Source organism: Cinclus cinclus, chromosome 1 (assembly GCF_963662255.1).
Source record: "Cinclus cinclus chromosome 1, bCinCin1.1, whole genome shotgun sequence".
Lineage (NCBI taxonomy): Eukaryota > Metazoa > Chordata > Aves > Passeriformes > Cinclidae > Cinclus > Cinclus cinclus.
The window spans coordinates 70461572-70478815 of NC_085046.1; the positions used below are offsets into that span (position 1 = coordinate 70461572).

The 17244-nt window shown below is 38.9% G+C and overlaps 1 protein-coding gene across 1 annotated transcript in view; it reads right to left on the reverse strand.

The window, feature by feature from the left end:
* The window catches only part of PHLPP1 (PH domain and leucine rich repeat protein phosphatase 1), a 134288-nt gene that overhangs the window by 30821 nt on the left and 86223 nt on the right, over window positions 1-17244 (reverse strand). The window contains exons 4-8 of the mRNA XM_062499446.1: window positions 12551-12717; window positions 5028-5174; window positions 4281-4511; window positions 2073-2275; window positions 390-450 (exon numbers count right to left, since the gene is read on the reverse strand). Coding sequence (XP_062355430.1) covers window positions 390-450; window positions 2073-2275; window positions 4281-4511; window positions 5028-5174; window positions 12551-12717 — 809 coding nt within the window. The remainder of the gene's footprint in view (window positions 1-389; window positions 451-2072; window positions 2276-4280; window positions 4512-5027; window positions 5175-12550; window positions 12718-17244) is intronic.

Below are 17244 nucleotides of genomic sequence, written 5' to 3' on the forward strand. Positions count from 1 at the left end.
ACGCTGGGTTTAGGATGCAGACACATTCAGAAAGTAGCTTAAAAGTTCCTGTACAAATCTCAGATTGGTGTGTGTTTGAATCATCATGTTCTAACTCCGTAAAACAGGAGATCTTTAAATAATGGAAACTCTTTAACTATAAAGGAATATAAATTTTGCTTTGGGCAGCAATTAGAAAAAAAACAATAAAAGCAAATCCATAAAAAGGAAACAGGAAAGAACTGACCAGCAGAAAAAGAAGCATCCTCTAACTCTGAAAATTAGTCTTTTATTATCCCAAGGTCCAATTCTTACCCCTATTCCCACTCAGCAAGATGACAGTGAATGCCATTGTTCCATAAGTCTCTTTGATTTATGTTTCACAGGTCCAAGAAAAAACATACTCTTACCTAGAAATATCCATATAAGCCAGGCAATTAGGAACTGGATACACATCAAGGTGAACAAGTTCTAGGGGAAAAAATATACATAACAAGAAAAGCGGTGATAAAGATTTGCACTTGAATGACTGTTCCAAAAAAGCTGTTTTAAGAGCTAACACCCAGAGATTTCAGACCACATCAGTAACCTAAAAAAATTTCTGAAGATCTGGACCTTTGTGAACCCCTTGTGAGTTCTGTTTCTTTATGATGTCTTAGTACATTTGCTGTGTTACATTGTACTTGCTATGACTGACACTGCATAACTGATCAGGGACAAGAAACTGGAGGATATTAGAAGTTTCATGGCACATTCTCATTTTTTTCCATTTTTATCAAAAGAGCTGTAATTTCACCTCTGCTGCCCTCTGCCCAGAAGAGCCAGCCACAAAACTGCTCTACTTTTTTCTCCCTAGTCACTTGAGATACAAGCATGGGAAGGGAACCTTCCCACTATGGAACAGCAAGTCACAGAATACCAGAGTACCTTAGATCATGGCAAGATCCAGAGTATTTGACAACACATTACATAAGCCTTGGCATGCCTTTGGAGCTCCCAGTTGCAGACAGCCTTACAGATCTTTCATAACACACCTACAGCTAGTAATGTTATTATTGAAGCAACCAAAATATATTTCATATCCTAAGGTTTTAGCTAGCGCTCAGTGTTAAATTTAAAAAAACCCCCAAAACCAAATGGACATTTATTTAAGCCTACAGAGAAATCAACTCAAGTGCAACTGCAACAAGCAGTTGCTTTGGAAGATGAGATGAAAGCAAGGTGGCCAAGGGTGCATGGAGAGGACAAGCCAGGAGAAGCCAAATAGGCAGTTGGTTGCAAGACATGGGTTGACTTGGATTCTCAGCCCACACTGAACACATGTTCAGATTATGTTAACTTTTCTCAGATTATGTTAACTTTTCTCAGCTACAAAGATCCTGGCATGAATACTTAATGAAGGCACAGGCTTAGATATTGCTAAGACAACAGCCTTTTAGAGGCAGTTCAGACTGCTCATCAAATTCACAGCTCTCCAACTTTGCATTTTCTTTATTCCACGCTGAACTACTCCAAATGATAAAAATGGTGGTGCAAACTGCATATTTTAAACAACACCAGTTCCCAGAGACAGACCTAACTAATTCTGTTCATGAAACACAACAGTTATTCATCTGAAGAAGGCTGCATTACTTTTATTATCAAATACAAGTAAATGAAGTTACCATTATGACTTTCATAGCTTTCTGGACAGGGTAAGCAGCTAGAGGGAGGAGCAACAATTTATAGTTTTGGTTTGTCTCCCAGATGGCCACCAGTTCAAACTTTGTGCAAGGAAAAGCAGTGAATTCCTTACCGGTTTTAGCAGAGCAACATATCAATACAACCGAAACAAGCAACAAATTCAAGAAGCCTCCCTACTGACACAGAGGAGGATTTCTAAGATTTTCACAGTTCTTAGACCTCCAAATTGTGTTATTATTTGAAAGTCACTGCCGAAGCTCAGAACTGCCAGTAGCATGACACAGCACATGTGAAACCCTTTTATCTAGGGCTATGTCAAGAGTCTCTCAATTAGGTGCACTACTTCACAAGCACCTCCCAGAGAACCAGGTACAAGGACAATACCACAGCTACCCTGAAAATGCACTTACCATTGCAGGAAGCGTACAGCGCTTTGAGAAAATAGCCACTGATTTTGAGGGTCACCAGCTGATTCCGTTCACAATGTAACACTTCCACGTTGTTAAAAACTGTTGCATCCAGCTCCCCAAGTTTGTTGTCTCTTAGATCCAGTTGGGTCACATGATGCAGAAAATCTACTTCATCAGCCTCCAATCTCCTAATTGAATTCAGTCTTGTAGATAAAAAAAGAAGATTAGGTGTAGTTATAAGGCAGGCTCCTTCTGACAAACCACTGCTTGCTCTACAGTCAATCAGCTGCACTGGATTAAACCAGCACACTTTCAGGTTCTGATCAAGGTTGATTTTTAATATTTTCCCCTCTGTTATGTTATGGTTTTCATCCTTTGAAAAGCAGGATGGATATGCTCTGCAGCTTTGTCCTTCATGACAAAGGAATGATGACACCAAGCTCCTTTCTAAATTATTATGAAAACTACTGATGAAAAGCTCTACAAGAATCTAAGTATTACTGTCACTGTGCACATCAAAATAAAAGATCATCTGGCTGTTAGTTGTGACCAACAGTTTGGAAAAGAACAAAGCTTCTACAATTCTTGCTGGCCTATCATCTGCTGGAAAAATCCAGCATATACAAGTAATCAGTATGTATTGGAGATCCTTGCCTTACTGAAAGGCCATATTGAGGTTTATGAACTCCCATGTATTTGCTTCTCACCTCTCCATGTTTCACAGCAACCAAATTCAGAAACCTGAAAATGAATGTTGAAAGAAAACAAAGCAAAAGTCCAAGACTACTGGGTCTGACAGATAAAGACGACAGGTTTTACACATCTTCACTGCAGTGCACTGATGATGTTAATACTCAGCAACTTCCCCAGAAGTTATAACTGAATGAGATTATCTATAACCCAGCAATATTTAAGACTGCCGAGCACTCCAAAGAGATCATTTTGATCTCTTTGATCAAACCCAGCTCTGAGCAGAACACTAAAATCAGTATAGTAACTTCTGCTGGCCTACTAAGCCAGCGGAGCCCTCTCTACAGCAGATAATGACAAATACTTGCAGTTCTGCTGCTGCTCCTGCTTTCCAAGCATTGCCCCCTGTATAACACCTGTGTTTTTAGAGTAGCTACATCCTCCAGTTAAAAGAATAAGGGCAGTATGTCCCCTCCAAGACCACCCTACCTTTTCTATTATCAATTTGCAAGCAGTGCTTCTTTTTGATTTCACTGAAGCAAAGCACTTCACTGTACAGCAAGTACAATAATTACTATTTCAGGTAATGCCACAAAGGACCACTGTTCACTGCTAGGTGCAGAAATGATGTGACAGACAATGAGAGGGCTGGAATTGCTGGAACTCATGGCCAGGTCAGCCACAAGATGCCTTCTCTGAGGCAAATTTATTTGCTTTTAAGGTATGTACAAACACACAGATATATTTTTAACCCTACCAGAAACACTTCAGAATTCACCTACCTATTTCAGTTAAACTTATGCTGACTCTTCCTAGACTGCATACTCTGACAGCTACACGGCAAGTAAAATAAGTTTTATCTTACTTTAGCTTAACTACGGGGCTCCAAAATTCACTGTTATATGGACCTCACAGCTCAGGCTCTGAATTGAGCCTTGACTACCTGATTGCAGAATTTGTCTTCCTCAAAGACTGTAACAATAGAGAACCACTTCACACCGGAGCCATTTGTAATAAGGATCTCCTTGGACTCTTCTGAGTGTATCAATAAAATAACATTACTCATGGTCGACAAGGCCTTTTAACACACCAAGAAATACTAAAATATCTATTTTTGCCATTTCACCTTCAATGCCCTTCTCTTCATCTCACAAATTTGTAACATTTCAGATAGAAGCTTTTTTGGGCCTGGGACTATGTCTATTGCATTAACACTGTAGCAACACGAACTGCAGGAATCACAAGTGTCCCAGGCTCAGTTTTGTTTGATCCTTTGGTGCAAACATTCATTTCCCCTAAAACTCATTTTTCTACCTACTGATCCCCTTAAATGCTCCAACTTTCTCCAAGAAGAGTGCTAAGTCACGGCAAGTGCTCGGAGTTACATAACACCACCAGAAACATGGTTCAGCAGACAAACACAAGAGATTTATACCCAGAGGCAATTCTGACAGCCAAGGACAAGCCATTTCAACACAAATAATTTAGGCTTATTTTTCTCCTTTTCTGAATACCAACCTTAGATCCACATGCTTAATATGAGGCATTCTTTTTAGCACCTGTAGGTTCAGGGTATCAATGCAGTTTCCTGACATACAGAGCTTATCCATGGCAGTCAGCTTCTCCAGCACTCCAGGAATGTCAGTGAACTCATTGAAGGACAGACTCACATAGCTGAGTTGATGCATATGCTCCAATTCATCAGGAAGGGACTGAAGAAAGTTGCCATCCAGCAAAAATGTCTGCAAGCTATTAGAAGAGGGGAAGGGAGAGTGAAGAAATTGAGTGACCTGTTAAATCACATTTCCTTCCTATAAACACACAAATCTGCTGCAGTTACAGTGATATACAATATACAAAAGGGCAGCAGAAAGAAAAATGTCAATGAATAACGCTGTAACATCTGCTACAGAAGATATCCACTGAATAATTAAAAGCTTTGGCAACTATGAAGCGTAGGCTGACAGTTCTATCTCCAGAACTACAATTTGTATGACAGCTGAAGAACATAAGCAAGAAGGGTTAAAATATTTTCTTCACCATGAAGGTGACCCTTGTGTCAAATGCTGGAGACTGGAAGAGCTCTGAGGCACAAAGCATACTTTCCCTCCATCCACAATTGCTTCCATATGTACAGGCCAGACTGCTCTGACAGAACCCAGTAAGTTTAAGTTTCTCATAGCAAGAGAATGTAGAGTCATGAAACTGCTCGTTGCCTTTGCAATTGTCAGGCTGTGTATGTGAAAGTTCTAAGAAAGTACTTGCTTGTGCATTTCGCCTACAACTGCTGGAATGCTTCTGAGGGCATTGCAGGACACGTTGAGTTCAGTCAGGGTTGGGATACTGCAGACTGCCAGTGGGAAGTCTCCTAAATTATTATTCGAAAGGTTAAGGCTCTTCAATTTGGTGAATCTAAAATGAGATAAGAAAAAAATAAATGAAACAAGTAATCTACACTAAGTTGCCTCACAGTAATTAATATAAGGCGAGTTTGATTATATAAATAGAAATGACATGCATTTTTAGTTAATATGCTCAGAACAACCAGAGAAAACTACCAAACACTCAAATTCAACACCACTTGTAAGAGTTCATTCATGTTAAGCTGATAAAGAGAAACAGACCCTCCTGAACAACACATTAAATGTATTTTCCAAACAGTGTAACAAAGAACAAATCCCTTGCCATCCTTATTATATATTTCACTTCTGTGGCATCTCACCATGTAGTAAAGCATTGCGATTTTCCGGAACACACTTTCTGGTAGTAAAACTACACTTCTGACATATGTTACAAGGTACAGGAAACTCTCAGACTATTTGAATATGAATTTTTTTGTGGTGCTGCTGATCTGTGCTCACAGACAGGAGCATACATGTTTACCTTTCCAACAAAACTTCTCATTAGAATAGACTGTTTGGAATACAAGTAGGAAATGTGCTAAATTAAAACAGAATTTAGCAAGGCTTCTGTAGTGACAGAAGCAAAATTTTGTCCTTGACATGTCAGAGAACTCTCAAAAGCCCCCTGGTTTATCACATCAGCCAAAAAAGCAATTAAAATTGACCAAAACCATTTAAACAAAAAAACCCAAGAAGGGGACAATCCAATTAGCCAGACTGCATGTTCAGCAACATTATTACGGTTGCCTAACAACCACTGGGAGGTGTGCCTAAAGCCAAGTAAAAGGATGAATGAAAAGATCTGTGTCGCATTCTGATAAACGGGAGGAAGTTTCTTTTCTGGAACAGCTTATACCAGGACATTTTATCTGGACTTAATTTTCCCTTCACTAAGGATCAAGTCCTTTATTTGTGTAAGCAGAGCTTTATATAACTTGGTAATGGAAGCAAAACTACACCTATGAGTGCTGCTATTCCACATAAAAGTAATCTCCAGCAGCATGTGCCAGTGTATCCATAGCCTCTGCATCCACCCATTCCTACCTCAGAGAATTCTGTCCTCCTCCAGCAAGAAACATGGAGAGCAAATGCATCAAGCATTAAAAGGTTAAAGAGTTTTAATAGCAAGACTTAAAAATCCCTAGCAGCTACTGCAATCAACTGGCACACACCTTTAATATTGCCTAAATCAAACTCAAGTCATGGCCTAAAATTCAACTGAAAATGTAAGCAGTGTCCTTGTATGGTACTTCAGTGAGGGCTCCTGAGCCCCCAAGGCAGGCTGTAAACGCACACAACATTTACACAAGCTTGCAGCAAGGAAGGGAATGCTGTGGTATTCTGGTGCAATGATGGCAGAAGAAAAAAAAAATAGAAAAATCATTGCCAGAGTTATCACAAATTTTGAACACCTTGTGCCATGCTGAAGGCAGAAGAAGTTTGGAACAAAGTTAAATGAAGACTAAAGGAAATCTTGCAATCAAATTAGTGCTGCAGGGGAAAAAAATGCTACTGTGCAGAAACAATGGCTAGTCTATCTCTAAAGGAAGAACAGTAAATTAAAAAGGAGGCAAGGGTAAGTTAATAATGGCTGCTAGCCAGAAAAAAAAAAAAAAAAAACAACAAAAATACCAAAAACTGTTTTAAACACTATACCTCCATATTCCGTTATTTTGAGAGAAAGGAGTTAAAAATCTTGAATCTAGAACTGAAACTCACAATCCTGCATTTATCTTGAAGATAATTGTAGATTTAGGGCACAGATATACTGCCTTGAAATTTGGGGTCTTCCTATGGTGGAACAGCTGTCCCAGATCAACCTCAAAGTTAGCTGCAAATACAAACAGAAGTGCTCTAAGCACTGGACTCTGAGCTTTTAGAATATTTTTTCCCAGTATTTAGGCAAGTAAAAAAATACTAAAAACGGGAAGATTAAGTCAAAATAATTAAGCTGCTGGAGAAACATAAAAATGTAATCTTTTCAATTTGCAAGTCAACCATGAAAAAAGAATTGAACAACCACACCAAGGCTACGGCCTTTACCTGTGCTGCTCTGTAGTCTCAAAAGGTAGTCTCAGGGCTTTTGTCCACTAAACAGTTTACTAGAAGATCCCACAATCATGAGATAAAATTACAGAAGATCAAACTTAACAGATGAAAGAGGGCTGGGGAAGCAGGTGGTAAAGGAAGCTAAGAAATACAGTCACTCCCGTGTCATGTTCAGCTTCAAGGTTTTCTGCATACATTCTTGTGAATAACTGCCCTAGGTCAAAGAGGAGGAGGGGAAACAAAGCTCCCCCTACCCAACATATCTGGATTACATCTCTACTACTCTAATGTATGTTGCAATGTGTGCTTATTAAAGGTTTTTGGTGAGTAATATAACTACTCAGGACACAAACTGAACTGGTTAACAGGTCTATGCAGTGCATAAATGAGGATGAATAGTACATCCAGTATTGGATAAACTCATACATAATGCACATAGAAGTGTACATCAAAAAATCCATAAATGAAAGTTCATTGTCGAATCACATTTACAGAAATGATGAAAGACAGACACCATCGTTCGTCTTAGTTAAAGTTAAGAGATGAATTTAAGACATCTGGCTGGAAAGAGGTATTTTCTTCCCCCATTGCAAACATGTTCATTTACTAAACGCTAAAGTAATATTGCTTCTTGTGGAGTGCTGTCAATTGCAAAACATTACTGAACCAAACTAGCAGGCATTTGCTCAAAGCTAAGATCGAAGTTTACCTCTCATCTTTGGCCACTCACTTCCCACTATCCACATCACAAACATGCCAGTGCACTTCCTTTATGGAGCACTGCCACGCTGCACATTTCAGATGCTGAATTGTTTATAGTGCTTCTTATATCTAGACAGATTTACAGTCAGTCACACCAGTATCACTTGCAGATCACATCAATATAAATAAGGTAGGAGAGAAGTATTTTACAGACTCAAGATTTCTGTTGTGGCTGAGTTTGCAAAGCATCATTCTTCCAATAGATTTTACAGAGTAACATCTTTGCTGTTTTCTCACATCCAAATCTTTACTCCTATCAGAAGCGAGCACACACATCAGTGCTGCCCACATGGCATTGCTAGAAAGAAAAAAAGGCACAACATTGCTTGTTTGAGGCATGACAGTGTAATAACCTCATATCAAGTCCATATATATGCTTTTTGTCCTTTTCTCCCTTCTTCCATGGTTCCAGACTTTAGCATCTCTTAGTAAAAATCAAACTGAAGAACAGCATCTCTCAATACACTATGCTCAGTTATCTTACTAAGCTTTCTATTGCAGTGGTCAATACTCAAACACTCACTTTGCTGAGCAAAACAGCCCTACTTTAAGCTAGAGAAAAATCTTGACATGTCAACCCTTGGGTTTAAACATGCAATATGACTGAACACTAATTGCCCTAATTGAGCCAAAAACTGCCCACTTATTTAATCCTGAAACTGCCACTTCATGAAGGGCTTTAGTTTGACATATGCAAAATCAGGAGAGGAACTAACAAGAGAAGTTTGTGTCACGGCAAAGCAATGAACTGACTGATGTGCTATTTTCAAATTCAGACCTACCCGGTGTGAACACCAGAGGAATTTCAATCACACAGTACAGCAATTTTGTTCCACTATGTTTGGGGCAAGGGGAATAGTGTAATACAACTAGTGATCTTACACCATCATTAAAATCCAGCCATAACAGGCTCATCTGACAAAACCAGTCTTGCCCTATCAAAAACAATTAAAAAGCAGGATCTTACTATGCCTGGAAGGGAAGGCATGGCTTAATGAAGAACCCAGCCAAAGGAAAGCAATCACTTTTCCAAACCTATCTCCAGAACCTGTGCTCTCGTGATTGTGCTGTGGTTACAGCTCAATAGTATTTTCAAGCATCAAGAGAAGTGTCCCTTAGTTTCAGCATCATTTCTGAGCAGAGCAATGGTGTTTGCCTTGCAGTGCTGTGACCAAACTAAACTTGCCACCTTCTTGAACACCTGCAACTTTGGCCACTTACTTAATCATGAAGAGAATGTCCCTAAAACTCTGCCATGGCAATTTCTTCCTTGGAAATAAAAGGTGTAATTTACTCCCTTTTCTGAAGTTGTGTTGGATTACTCTCCATAGCCTTAGTGCCTAAGGGAGTTGCTAGCCTAGTGCTAGAAATACTGTCAGAGGACTCCCTTTCCAGAAAGGTGTCATTGCAAAAGTTTTAAATTGGTAAGACAATTCAAATGAACAAGTAATCAGATGCTAAGTCAAATTTAGACTACCTCCAAACTTAACAACAGTAAAGCTTTTATTATATTGCATAGTTGGTAAGAGTACCATAAAGACAAGAGGACCAAGTTTATGTTTTGTTGGCAGAAAGAGCCTGAACCTACATTACTGCACAGGGCAGTTCTCAATTTCTGCACATACCTACCACACACTGCTTCATATGGGGAGAAAGACTGACCTCAGAGAAGGACAAAACTCTCAGGAAAAAATTCACTTCCTCTCTACTGGAAATTTACAACTGAAATACAGAAGTATTGATTAGGGGTGGACTTCTAAACTGAAATGAGCTACATGAGAAGAAAACCCTTACTTTGGAAGCCATACCCAAAAAAAACAGACAAGTAAATTTGAGACTGATACACAATAACTGGATTCCATAAATAGTTAACTTGTTGAAACACTACTTGGAAGAGATACTGCTGTACACAGCCTTACAGTTCACTAAAGTGAATCCAATGATCCAAAAGCAATTTCTACTTTTAGTTACACTACTTAAAAACCACTATTTTTATAGCATGTATCTTACTGCCATTTGTTTTTTCTCATACCACTCTTAAGTTCACTGTTCCAATTTAAAAATTAAAATTAAAAATTCAATGTGTTTCAGGCATGAAACCAATTTTGCCATTTGTCCACTTAATTTTATGATTTAATTTTTCTCTAATTAAATGTCACTTATTTTTGCTGGGTGTTCACAAGGGCACAAGGGATATAAATGCCAATGTGTTTTGTTCACAACATCCAAGCACATGGCTATTCTGGAGCCTTTAATACCTGTAGGCTTGATTCAGTGGTGCTGTGCCTTATGTGCAGCTCCAATTTAGCAACTGAGAAATTTGTAGAAAAGCCAACAGTACCAAATCAGAACAGCAAAAATTCTGTAGTTGCTTTCCTGTGATTTGAAAGAACATGGGTGAACAAAAGAAGACTTTTGGTTTATTCAGTGACATTTTACCCTGTGCAACCCCTATAAATCTGGAAATGGTCTTATGGAATTGGTTTAAAAAGAAAAAAATAAATCAGACAACAGGAACAATGAGCTTCCCTTTACATGCTTTGCTATTGGATTTCACCAATAATTTCAAAACATACAGTGCTCTCTTCCTTCTGGATATTTGTGCATTTACTTATTGGAGAAAAGCAGACTTACTAGCAGTCAAGCTGGTTCAAAGCTTTTTGGGAACAAAAGTACAACTCAAGTTTTCCCACCCAAAGGAGAAACCAGTTCTGTGTTTCCTGGGGCAGGAAGGAGAATGGCTTGGGAATACAGTCCAGGGTCAGGCTCATGCTTTTGCTGCAGCAGGGCGGCAAAAGACAACCAATGAGGCATCACTTTTCCTAACCCGCAGCACCAACTACCATTACTTCACAGAGCCCTTCCCACTGGCACAGCAATGGAAACAGTGGCAACAGCTTCTTCCAGCTACTCCTGTCTGGGTGATGCCACCTGTGTTGGGTGAAGATAAGGCTGGAGGACATCAAGCAGACCAAGGGAAACATCAAGGGCATGAGGTTCTGATGCACCAACTCGGATACACCAAAACAGTGCTGTGCAACCTAATTTTTTTTCCCCTCCAGAAGTCCCCAGACCTGCCTCGTGCCTTTTTGCCAAGCTCAGAGCAATGGAAGCAGAGCAGGCTATTACTCACTTACAGAATAGGACCAGCTCACAGAAGAATGAGAGACAATCAGTTTTGCACCACCTCAGGTATATGCCACTTCTCTAGATTCTCCTCATCTCAGAAGAATCTCAGAAAACAGAAAAGTTATATTTTGTTACCTGAACTCTTTCACTCTATGTTCAGGCTCATGTTAGTAGAAAAAAATTTAACAGTTTATTGACTATCAGAAAGACTCATCAGCTTTTTCTACCGCTGCAATGCCAAGAGAACAGAGAATCAACATTGCACACCACATTGCCAATGCTTCCTAATCCCAAACAGAATTAATTGTGGATACATGGACAAATCCAAATCTATTCCAAACAGAAATTAGCTGTAAGTACATGGACAAAGCATAATCAAGTATGTCCTTTACACTTTCTGATATTTAAAAAGGAAAAATTATAAGAAGTCATTAGATTAAAACATTGACTATTTGTCCATGTTCATCGCTAGCTTATGCTAAAATTCCACTTGCTGTCTGGAGACCTATGGTGACATTCACAGTCCAGTCAGAATTCCTGTCCAGACTGTTCATAAGGTCTTAGAATAGCTGGCTGCTTTGTTTGTGAAGCAGACTTGCTAGGTTCATTCATCTTTCATTACGCCAAATTTTTTGTTTTTCCAAAATGAAATTGGAATGATATAAAAACACAACAGGCTGCATAATCCATCTTGTATTTTTTGGTTGTTTTTCAAAGAGGAAGAGATTTAGAAATGTGGTTCAAAACATTTGGTTTGAACGGGACCATCCACAAATATAATCCTGAGGTACTCCACAATTCAGTTACCACCGAAATTAAAATCACAGCTTTATATTCAGTATGGGAACATTTGTCTTTGTGAACACAGAAAGCCTGCTGATTCCACAGAACACATACATTAAATCATTCAGTGCACCAATCATGATGCTGTCTACCCATTTGTTACGTTCTTGGATGAGTTGCAGTGGAAAGCACTGGAAGGTCACAGATAATAAGGAAGAAGAATTAGCATTGAGCAGAGAAGAAAAAGGACAGGAACCAGACTGAATTTATGAAATCAGAGCTTTCCTTGCTTGGGAGGGTAACAAAACACTTCTTCACTTGGTCATATGCAGTACTGCTCCTACCTACAATGACTGCCTTTGATGGGCAGCTCGCCAACTCATACTCAAATGAGTCAAAGGCTGAAGAACTACAGCCTGGCCTCAGTAGGTAGATAAAAACAGATGAAAATTGCATTTTGGGCTGAAAATATCCTTCTATTTACAAGAAAAACATGAAGTTTCTTATGAAAGCCAGTCTGTTTCTAACACACAAAGTTAACCAATTTCTGAAGCATTACAGTCATGCCAATGTTCCAAAAGAAGAGGTAGTAAAGTTTAGGAAAGTTCCTGCAGATCATGGCTCCAAGGACAGAGGAAGAGTAGAAGAACCATACCACTTTACCTTTGTAATTCACTAAGCGCTCTACTTGTGGATGGGCTGGGGTTTAGCCTCAGGAAGTTCTGCTTTAAATTGAGATGAGTGAGGTCTTGGCTATAAAACAGGTTGGCAGGCAGGTGCTCCAGGCTGCAGCATGAAAGATCCACTGAGCTGATGCGTTGTGATGCAACCTGGAAATCAAGTACAACACCAATATATTAATACAGTAATAATGAAAAATAGCATTTCCTTCACCCCTACCAGCACAAGATAAACTGTTATTTAAGCACAGCAGAAGCCAGTGTTGGCATATATAGCTGATCTAACAATTGCTGCAGGTTGTCATGATCTCTTTCTTGGCCTCAGTGCCTAAACCAGGTCCACAGACAGTTAGCAGGGAGAAAAGAGCAAAGGTTTGTCAAATTAATACATTAAATAAATCCATTTTCATTTATGAAGTTATGCAATGCTTTACAACCAGAAAAAAAGAAAAAGGATATTTGACATGAGCTTTAGTTTAGTCTTTTGGGTAGCACTGCCTCCTCCAAGTGAGTTGAAGCAAGGGGTTAGCAGTCATCACCACTGTCTTGGTTAACTCTTCTCATTTAAACCCATCTTGGATGTATGAAACCAATTTACACCTTACTGAAGAGAAAAAATAACCCAGCAGCAAAGCACCGAACACTCATGTTTTCTCAATGAATTAGAGGACTGTCCAAAAGTGATTGAAAATATGACTAAAACAAAACCAAGATTTGGAGGCTTAACACTGTTTTCTAGGAAGAGGAATGTAAAACACAATCTCTAGAGGCTAAAAAAAATCATACCACCTAGCACTATATATACATATATATATAGATATATAACTAGCATCATTCCACAGAGACCTATAGGCAACTTCTTCAAGTGACAGCAATACTGCCCCTTTCCATATCTCTAGGATACGCTTCAGTGAACGACATCTTCCTTTTTCACTTATTTATGAGACTTTATTAAAAAAAAAAAATCACCAGCAAAATAAAAAAAAAACAAAAACCCAAGGCTGCAATATAGAATACTTCTATTTTCTGTCCAATACCATTAAAAATGTTCTTTCACAAAGTAGTGTCACAGACATGCTACATGGCAAAGCACCACTGCACAGGTGGTGCAAGGCAGTGGGGATGGCGGGCAAAGAAAAGGAGCCAAATGGTAGAAGGAGGAGAGCCATTTTTGGAGCAGGCATGGCTGAACCAAAGGAAGAGAAGCAAACAACTTTATCACCATTTTAGACTTCTGGGACCACACCAAGAGTGCTCAAATGGTCATGGTGTTCTGTGTGCTGCTCACACCAAAAGCTATCATTTCACTGGCCTTTTATGCTGGGATTCTGGAGGTACAAACACTACATCTAAGAGACAAAGAAGAAGAAAAGACCCAACAACTCCTCATCAATGCCCAGTGACATAAGAGCTTCTCAGCTCTGATGAAGGACACACCACTCAACCTTCTGGGCAGAGATAGAGTCCCTGCCACAAAGTCCTCTGAAACTAGAGGCACCAGGTTTTGAGGAGATAAGCCAAGTAGCTTGCCACTGAAAGGAAGGCCACAATTTATTTTTCTTTCTCTCCAACAAGTGAGCTACACAGGCCTTAGGATAAGTGGCTGCTATTATAAACACACAGGCATAAGCTTCAAGGGGAACAGACAGCGCAGTGTTTTTCTCCAACGCAACCATTAATAATACAGTCCTCCCACAACCATTAAAATGCTTGAATTTTTGTTACTCAATTAGTTCAGTCCTTTTGTTACTGTAGCTAGTATTTTTCTTCCCCGTGTAGTATGAGACAAGAATTATTCATAGGCTATACTGAGCAGTCATCTTTGAATGCTGGATTTTCAGTCTGTTTATGCCCAAAACTGTACAGTTCTGATCACACTGCAAATACAAGAGATGAAAAACTGCTGACACCAATTAAATTAAGAAGGACCGTTTAATTTCAGGTGTAATGCTTGCATACACTGTTGCTCCCACTACTTGTTTGGAATGTGATATGAACAGCAATAAGCAACCCAGCAGTGCTGAGCAAGGCTGATTACTCTAAAAATATCTCAAGAACCAGAAATGGTAACTGTGAGTGGGAATCATGATAATGATTCAGCCAAACAAAATCAAATACACAAACTCTACTGTTGCCTCAAAAATAGGATGCAAATTCTTTCTTAAAACTGTCAAACCCTGAGAAATAAATCTAGTTAAAGATAATTTTATTTTTATAGATTGTATGTACTGGTTATTTTTGTTTGATGTTTTAAAAGGACCACTTTATTATACAAAGTATTTAATTAATATTTTCATGCAACTGACAAATATTGAATGATGCTTCTACCAGAGAGATAACTGTAAAAGTTAAAACCATTCTTTTAAAAGGTGCTAGTTCTGGAATCAACTGTAATTTTACCAAAGTCTTTCTGCTATTAAACAGTACTCTAAGAATTAACTCCCAAATTGTTACAGGGAAGGTTCATATAAACACACTTAGTTATTCTCATAGGCAGGGCTAAGATTTTTCTCTTTTCATTGCTTAATACTGTTCTATAACAAATTCCTACAGAATAGAGCAACAAGACGAAAAACAAAAAGTAACAAAGGAGAACATCACCCTAATACTTTCTTTCATTCACCAGAAATTTTCGCCAGTTATTTTGAAGTTGAATATCAAAACTCTGAAATCACGTTTTTCTGAAATCAACCTTGCAATTGTCTACAACTGATGTGAGCGTAGCAAGACTGTGCATGCTTGAGTTTGTTATTGTTTATTAAAAGCAGAGACTTTTTTCTAAATGATGATACAGTTCTTTAATAAAGCACTGGATTTCCCTGACTCACTGTGAAAAATGCTGAGTAGAATATCCTTCACACTCAAATAATAAAATGCATCTGGAGAAAAGGACATTATCTGCAGAAAGTCATGCTTCCATTAGAAGAGAACAAAACCAAAGCATTCCACTGTAAATAAATATCCCAACAAGTTATCTACACTGCGTTCAGCACATCCATGCTCCTACAAAAATCATGAAGAGAGTTGGTGTAGTAGCACTGCTAGAGGGAAAGGCTTTCTGGATACACAGGGAACCTGCATTAAGTGCTTGCTATGGTTTGTTTGGTGTTTTCTTGTGGACAACACTTAAGTATAGCTGTTTGATATGCTATACGTACCCCAAACTGCACAGACCCTTCACACTTGTGTCACCACTGCTGCAATTTCAACACATATAACACTGAGGAAATGGTGGGACAACGTCATTCTCCGAAGATGGTACATCACAAGCTCTCAGTGACAGGAACTACAGCAGGAGCTGTAGAGTCAATGCTTGTCTCTGCAAGGCATGCAATATTTGACAGCCACGCAACTCAAACACAAAGCAAGATCTCACACTTTTTGAAGTCTGTTTTTCAGCTGGGATACTTAATAATCAAAAAATAGAAATAAACCATATGAAATACGCTGCTTTCTCCATTCCTTGGATATTATTTTTAAATACAAACTGTCATTGTGTTGCAATGTCCCCCAAGTAATACCAGAGGAGTAGTAATGGGATAAGGCCACACTGAATTTTGTACACCAAACCACAAATTCCAGTGGAAGATTCCCCCCCCCCCCCAGTTCCTGTTGCAACCTCAGTTATGCATCTTAGGCCTACACTGTATTTTTTTGTTGTATTTTTTCAGTTTTCAGATTAATAGGGCAAACTAACTGCAGTTTTGAAGAAGTGATACACAATATAGCACATGTACTACAAAAAGCCCTGGGTCTACCCACTGCAAACGCCAAAAACCTGTCATTGTGCTTTTAATTTTCCCACAGTAGCAACAAAATGCAGATTTATTCTGTAAATACCACCATAAATAATGCTGCTGCAGAGTGCTCTCCCTAACTTGGGTGGTATGCCTTCTGCTCCTCCCCACCTGAGAACTGCACACACATCAAAGAAAGAGGAGTCTGCCTAATATGAAAACTCACTTTTATACATGTGTTACTTGTGCCACAGTACACCTACAAATAAAAACAACTATTCAAAAAAGCCAACAGTATCTCTCATGCCTAGATGCCAGGCAGCACTTCAAATAAAAAGATCTGCCAAAGAGTTTTGATTTTCATTTTTTCTTTACTTATTATTTTAAAAAAGGAAACAGTATTTCAAGACTTGTGAAAATAAGGTATGAGTTCCCTGTAAATCTTTATCAGCTGGCAACAAAAATACAGAAAAATACAGAAAAATACTTGCATCAACCCATATTCCTGCTGCTTCTTGCTACACAAGGCTGAAAAACCACTTTGCTTTGTCCATCAGTATAATGACACCTCTGTCACTGAGCTATGCAACAAGACTGATTATTGTCTTTGTTTTAGAGCCCTGGCTATACTACAAAAATGATCTGTTGCTGACAGTGGATGTCAGCAATGGGCACAGCTGAACCCAGCTGTATGGACAAACACAAGTCTTGTTTACACAAGGACATCTTTTGGTGTGATCTGTGGTGTGAATTTAAACCAATGTAATTTTGTCTTTTTCCTGTTTACCCTCATCCCATTCCCTATAGCTCTATTCAGATAAGAAATTACTGCTTAGGACTGCAACAGAACACAAAATAGCAAAACAGCCCACACTGTACAGGCAGCCAAATTCCCAGTCTGTTTGAACTGAGCTGACAGTGTTAAATTATACCTGCTGTA